This window comes from Nansenia antarctica (genome assembly GCF_963989245.1).
Source record: "Nansenia antarctica genome assembly, chromosome: 4".
Classification (NCBI taxonomy): Eukaryota; Metazoa; Chordata; class Actinopteri; order Argentiniformes; family Microstomatidae; genus Nansenia; species Nansenia antarctica.
The window spans coordinates 61,457,647-61,464,973 of NC_137689.1; the positions used below are offsets into that span (position 1 = coordinate 61,457,647).

General features: G+C 45.6%; 1 protein-coding gene across 2 annotated transcripts; it reads right to left on the reverse strand.

The window, feature by feature from the left end:
* Positions 1-1,585: 1,585 nt before the first annotated feature.
* LOC308156646 (serine/threonine-protein kinase PLK2-like) lies at positions 1,586-6,472 on the reverse strand (the record flags this gene model as incomplete). 2 transcript variants are annotated; one of them, XM_080530043.1, is made up of 12 exons in its annotated part: positions 1,586-1,777; positions 2,082-2,322; positions 2,525-2,684; positions 3,039-3,119; positions 3,425-3,676; positions 3,795-3,945; positions 4,056-4,254; positions 4,506-4,689; positions 5,077-5,206; positions 5,595-5,711; positions 5,828-5,935; positions 6,284-6,472. In XM_080530043.1, the coding sequence occupies 12 exons, from the start codon at positions 6,470-6,472 to the stop codon at positions 1,586-1,588; spliced, it is 2,004 nt and encodes a 667-aa protein (XP_080386169.1). The 2 variants fall into 2 exon arrangements, with proteins under 2 accessions (XP_080386169.1, XP_080386168.1); XM_080530042.1 differs by having other exon boundaries at positions 3,419-3,676.
* Between the last annotated feature and the right edge of the window lie 855 nt (positions 6,473-7,327).

Genomic DNA, 7,327 nt, shown 5'->3' on the forward strand with positions numbered 1-7,327 from the left:
TGCCAATTGCACACTCTGTCAAAACTTACGACATCTGTGGCATTATGCTGCGTGATAAAACTGCACATTTTAGAGCCTTTTATTGTGACCAGTCTGTGGCACCTCTGCGCAATAATCATGCTGTCTAATCAGCATCTGGATATGCCACACCTGTCAGGTAGATGGATTATCTCAGCAAAGTCCTCACTAACACACATGAAAACAAATTTGTGAACAAAATTTAAGAGACAGAGAAAACACTTGTGTACATAGAAAGTGTCTTAGATCTTTGATTTTAACAGTTGTGCAACCTTCGTGAACCTACGCAGACCCTGGTTGCAAGGTTGTAAATGAAGCATGAATCGGCCTTAATGATCTTCAATGATAGAGGGCTTACTGTAGCTACATTAACCAGGACCTCACTGTCAACTGCTCAGCACTGGGAGGACTCTAAAGGGCTCTGCACACAGCGTGCGATTTCTGTTGCGTGTCAACGTTCCATTTTGAAGTTTGAATGGAAGTCTATGAGAACATCGCATTTACCCACACACGGCCCCGATTTTAATCGCACGGCGAACATTCGATTCCATTCATTTTGAATGGGACAAAGCACACGGCGTGCGAGTTTTGTCGCACTGTCAAATGAATGGAATCGAATGTTCGCCGTGCGATTAAAATCGGGGCCGTGTGTGGGTAAATGCGATGTTCTCATAGACTTCCATTCAAACTTCAAAATGGAACGTTGACGCGCAACAGAAATCGCACGCTGTGTGCAGAGCCCTTTAGTCATGCATGTGGACCAGGGGAGGATGCCGGAGAATGGGCTCATTGTCATGCATGGTTTGATACATATCCTCATCCCATTCATTGCAATGAGCCCATCCTCTGACATAAACTTCCACCAGCCTCCCCTGCTGTGGTCCTAATCTTAATCTTACAGTGAGATCATAATAATAATAATAGGAGGGAGAATAATAAGAAAGACAGAACAATCACATCAACATCATTATGATTTAATGAACATTAAAGTCATCAGTCATCACACACAAAAAAAGAAAACATTAAAAAAAGGTTTTATTTATTAAATAAATAAATACTGCACCATGTAATAAGTTATCCTATCCATGTACTGTAAGGGAGAGGATTGCTTTTGGTCACAAACACAGATTCTATGATCGCAACTTGATGTCACAATAGGGTACACTTACTGCTATTGGCTTCACAAGAGACAAGGTTTTTTCACAGTTTTGTTTCTCTATCCTCTGCACTACAGAGATCTATATAGTCCAACCCCACCCTGCTTCAACACAGACAGATTGTCCTTTTAAAAACACTATTGTGTATTTCCATTCCTTTTTCAACGTATTGTCTGGATCCAGCCCAGTAAAGTCTCTCTCCTCTTTCCTCTCAGTCTTTTACAACAGTACGAGTTCTTTGTACCTCGATTCCATCCTTTTCACGTTGCTCCTCCAAGCCACCGGACCAGGGTCTCTCTGTGATTGGTCTGTTTAACAGTCAATCAAACAAATCCTCCAACCCGTGAAGTCCTTGATCTCACACAAAGCCCCAGATACCCAAGATGGCTCCCGTGTGGTGCTCAGGGTGTTCAGTTGCACCTCTGCAGCAGCATGTTGAGTGCGTACTCCATGCGACTGCGCAGATCGGGGCTGCAGCCGGACATGAGGAGGGTACTGAGGCTCAGGGTGGTGGAGACGCGCTCCTCGTTAATGTATGTCAGGAGGTACTCGTCACTCTGGCTGCACAGGATCACCTTAGTATGGTCGTGGTAGAAGTTTACCTGTAGAGAGAGACAGGAGAGAGGTTAGGAGGATAGAAACAGGAACTAAAAAAAGAGAGAGACAGAGGATAGAAAAAGAAACTCAGAAAACAGAGACTGAGAGAGAAATGTGGCTGGATATGCTCCAATGAAGGAATTTGCTTTTCAAATCAAATCAAACAAGATGCTTTTGCTTTTACAGAGAATGTGTTGGTGCCAAATGGAAACATTTAGAGTCATTTAGACAGACAGAAGATGCAGATGTGTCTAGACAGACAGACACACAGTCCACAGCCAACAGCCAACCAGGAAGCAGTCATTGTACCTGGAAGGTCCCGTCATTGAACAGCATCATGAGGGCGCGGTCCGACTTGAGCCACTGCAGCAGGTAGAGGCGGGGCTTCCTGGCGTCGCTGGAGTCGGGTAGGTCTCCCCCGTCCATCAGGTTCTCCTCCATGTAGTGAGCAAAGTACTTCAGGACAGTCACCTGACCTGTGAATGGTTCTGGAGTCTCGCCAGCCGAGAACACAGAACACTGGCCCAGCTCGGCATAGTAGTGGACCGTTCTGGAGTACAGAGAGAGAGTGGGAGGGGGGTGGGGTTAGAGAGGGGGACCAGGAACACAATGACTAGGCGATAGACAGATGGAGGGGACCGTCAAGTCCATCCTGAAGCAATCATCATTTTTTTAAAAACGCTGCCCTTTTCCACCATTACGTGTCAGAAACAAAGGATGGTGTCATGGACAGGGTTGTGAAGAGGACTCACCTCTTGTCTGCGAGCAGGCTCATGTGAGTCCCGTTGTTGAAGAGGACTCCTACGATGTGGTCAGACAGCTGGTAGCCAAAGCCATACTTGTTGGAGTAATCCACCCATTTGGTGACCCACTGGAAGGTACCGGTCATGCTCTCCCTGGGTATGTCCTTGGCTGGGAGGAGAGAGGAAGGGGGAATTAGCTTAGCATCAATGAAGCTGCAATCCTAGGTCACCCAAGGTAATAATGGATATCTCGTTTAGCTTAGCATCATTGAAGCTGCAATGTTCTATCGTACAATGTCATACTGGATGTCTATTAGGTTAGCATCAATGGAATTACAATGCTATGCAATGCAATACTGTGTATGTTTTTTATGCATTTCATTCAACGGAATGGTATCGAGTCCAACGATAAGCATATCTATTAGTAGGTTTATGTATTTATTGTCTTTACAGCTGTGGCAATTAGAATAAAAACTGTGACTAAAGAAATTAAAAAGATAGATGTGACGAGGAATGTTTATACCTTCTGGCATGTTCTCCAGACAGCCTCTCAGTACCCTGGCCACGGTGTCTGCTACGCTGCCCATGGTGCTGTCCTCCAGACCTGCACACACAGAAACGCATCACCGTCCATCCTCCAGGCTCAGACACATGACAGAACAGTCCATTCTCTCAGCCCATAACCTCAGAACACGTTGAAATTGATAATTTCATATGATTCTGTACATTCAACAGTGTACACCGTCTTGCCTCATTGGTGTCTCTGAAACGTAACTCGCTCCCTTCTAATTCTACCTCAACCTTCACAAACATGATCCCAACACATCCCCAACACATCATGAGATAGTCAAATGCAACATCATGCTATGTCATGCTAAGTCATGTCATGTCAACTGTACGTACATTCACTACTGCTGCTGCAGCTGCCCAGAGTTCCCCTGACAATCATACGGATGGTGTCTCTCAGCTGTTGCTTGTTACTGGTGATGGTGTTGTTGGTGTTAGGGCCTTCCTTGATGGGGGCGGCTGGCTGTACCACAGGGACCATGGGAGGCTTGCTCTCCTCAGGGGGGGGCGCTCGGCAGAGAGGTTGACTGATGGACGTCTTCGTCAGGTCGTTCCTCAGCCTGTTCATCTCCTCCTCCTCTTTGGCCCTTCTGTCTGTGGGAGGAACAAAATGGTGGTTGGTATCAAGGCCAGTAGAGTACCTCTCTTTCACCTCCGTAATATTAGAAATGGGCAAATCTAATCAGACTTCTGAACAATGTTGAGCACTTACTCAGAGTCTCCAGGTACTTGGCCTTGTCTTTCTTGCCCCCTCCGAAGAGGGCAGCGGCTGCCTTCTTGAAGAAGCTCCTGGCTGGACTGGTGTGGTGGAGGTCTGGGGCTGTGTGACAGCAGCTAGGGGTCAGCCGGTCTGGAGTGAAACCCTGGAGGAGCAGAGAGGAGAGGAGTAAGGACTTGTATAGCGCCTGTGTATTGTGTAGCCCCTGCAGGGGGCTATGGCTTTGCACACGCACACACATGCGCACACACACACCTGTGTGAAGAAGTCGTGTCTGAGTATGTCGTTGAGGTGGGGTCTCTCCGTGGGGGTCTTGGCGAGCATGCTGCAGATCAGCTGTTTGGCCGAGGCGGACAGGGAGGAGGGGAGGGAGTAGCGCGCCTCTCTGATACACCTGTACGTCTCCTTCAGGTTGGTGGTCTCGAACGGGGGTCTTCCCAGGAGCATGGTGTACCTGGAGAGAGAGGAAGAGGACAGTCAACAACACAATACTGTATCACTCAGAGTCAAAACAACACTCTATACTCTCCCTCTCATGGCTCAGAGAAAGATTGACATCACAACGTCAACGTCTTAGAGCTGAAACGTTGGAGAGAGAGTCACATATTTCAAGTCAGTAAACTGCCCTTAGGACATTCAGACATGATCTGGACTAAGGCAATGGTCTGCTGTTTAGGAAGTGATGAGGGAAGGAAGCAGACTTACATGACACAGCCCAGAGCCCACACGTCAGACTCACAGCCATGGCCCTGCTTGTTCAGCACCTCAGGCGAAAGGTAGTTGGGTGTCCCACATATCGTTCTCCTGCGGTTCTCTACAGGTTCTAGTTTAGCTGCCAGGCCAAAGTCTCCAACCTTCAACTCCATCGACTCGTTAATGAAGAAGTTTCCTAATAAAACAACAGAAAGACTGTCTGGTAAGTGACACTGTTTATGCACATGATGAAAACGCAAACAAGTCTGTTCATTGAAAAGGATTATGTATGAATATCTATGACACTAATGTGATAAAACTGGTCCCTGACCAACCACACGTCATACATTTGATGAAACTTAGGCAACAGGTTAATGAGAGGATGGCTAGTCTCTGGTCAGCCCATTCAACTAGACAATGACATATGAGGCAGGAGCCATGTGATGGTCCCTGGTCCACTAGACCCTGAGATTATCATCCCTGGTCCACTATACTAGACCAGGAGACATTATGGGGACTGGTCCCTGGTCAACCTACACAACTAGACCCTGAGATGATAGTCCCTAGTCCCTGGTCAACCTACCCAGTTTGAGGTCCCTGTGGAGGATCTCCTGATCGTGGAGGTATCTCAGACCAGAGACGATCTGTCGCAGGTAGCACCTGACCTCTGGCTCCGTCAGAGTCTTACGAGCCTTCAGGATATGGGCGAGAGACTGCAACAGACGCAGGAAGTAAGTAAGTAAGTAAAACTTCATTTATATAGCACCCTTCTCAGCACGAATGCACAGGGTGCTTTACATATAAGTGTAAAGCACATATAAGTGTAAAGCACCCTGTAGCATCCAGGAAGTGGTCAGAGAGAGCATGGCACTGATAGGCTAGCACACAGACACACAGGATAGGTATAATGTTTAGAGCATAGAATAATAGTGAACAGGGGAAATGTAGTCATATTCTACATGTAAAGAAATAAATCATTTCAATACAATATACATGTAAGATTGCGTAGGATGCTATTGAATGTGAAGTCCTATTGACTGTGCCCAGTTCAGTAGATGTGCAGCAAGCAGACTGGTTGAGAGGGAGGGGTAGGCTACTCACCCTTCGACTGCAGTACTCCAGCAGTATGTATATGTTGTCTTTGTCCTCAAAGTGATGGTAGAAGTGAACGATGTGGCGGTGGTGGAGAACCCTGTGCAGTTCGATCTCTCTGTCAATCTGTCGAGGAGTCAACATCAGAATCAATTAGTGATTCTAAAGACACGCAGAGGCGCACATGGCATACAACTCGATCAATTATGAGGAAAAATAAAGATTCCATTACGCGCGGCTACCTTTTCCCTTTGGTGTGGCTTGGAGACGCGCGTGTGTGGAATGATCTTGGCAGCGTACACTTTTCCGGTCACCAAGTCTGTGAATTCGTAACATTTTGCAAATCCTCCCTACGAAGAGAGTGGTGAGAGGGACAGGTTAGTCAATGCTTACTGAATCAGTAATCAGTGCAGAGTAGAGAACACTCGCACTCTCACACTTTACGGTCACATTTATTGTAGCCTACTGGCGAGGGCGCATAGCCAACGCAAATCCTTTTATATACAGATCATTCTACAGATTGATACTTTATTTGGGTCAGTCATTAATTGCACAATATAATGGATTTAAAAGCATTGAGGATAATTAAATGTCTACCATCTAGATTTGTTTTCCATGGAAAATTGACATTTTGCGTGAAGATTCGGGTGCATGACATGTCAAGTGCATCTTTCAGCGAGTTCTTATCCGTCATTTACCTTGCCCAGAACTTTCCCACGGCAGTAACATTTCCCGGTGGTTGAGTCAGTAATGATCCGTGACATCTCCTGGATGGCTTGGACGGGCTCCTCCGCTTTCTTCCGTTTGGTCTCGGAGGGTTTGCTCGACAAGTGCTCACACATCTTAGTGTTACTGGGTTGGTGAGTGATAGTCCTGAGGATATCCATGACTGTGTGTGTTGTGAGGGTGGAACTGTTCGGGCTGAGCCTTTATAGGAGGGTCCGCCCCCAACACGTGACGTCACACACTAGGCTCTCCGCCGTAAGGAGAGGGTGTCATCTCGAGCCTCCACATGTCATCAGCAAGCAAAAATGAGCAAAGCTCAATCAATGGGAACATGCACGATTTCTTTTGAAAACATGTATGATAAAATCATAAAAAAGATCTATAGCCAACCAAACTTTCATTTCACTTTCTGATCATCTCCTCCATAAACTTTAGAAATGGATAATGATGTTGATGATGATGATGATGATGATGTTGATGTTGATGATGATGATGATGATGATGATGATGATATGAGATAGCCCATTACCAGAGCTGAAATGTGCAATGCAACCAAAATAAACGCTAAATATAACCCATCAACAAGTGTATGAAAAGGCAGATCACATCTAAGACTGATAACATCACATTATTTGTACAGCTCTGACCACAGTGGTAGTCTGTCATTATAACGGTGGATATCAGACATTCTTGTAAATGGCGGTATTGTGGCGCCACCTTGTGGTGAATACGCAGAATATTGTACTTTTTTCTGAGTACATCTAGTGCCCAAGGATTCCCTGACATCAGCACACTACACATATATGAACTAAACATAAGACAAACTTGAACATATCTTTTATATAAAAATAAGGTTGCCTTAATTGCAGTGTTTGCACTTCTAAGACAATTCCAGTGCTTCTGTTATGTCTGACAAGAAAAAAAAGAAAATATTATATTATATAAATATAACAACACGTGTTGAGCCCAGGTCTGCTTTCTTAATTACTCAATCAAAACACAGTAAATTGACCCTC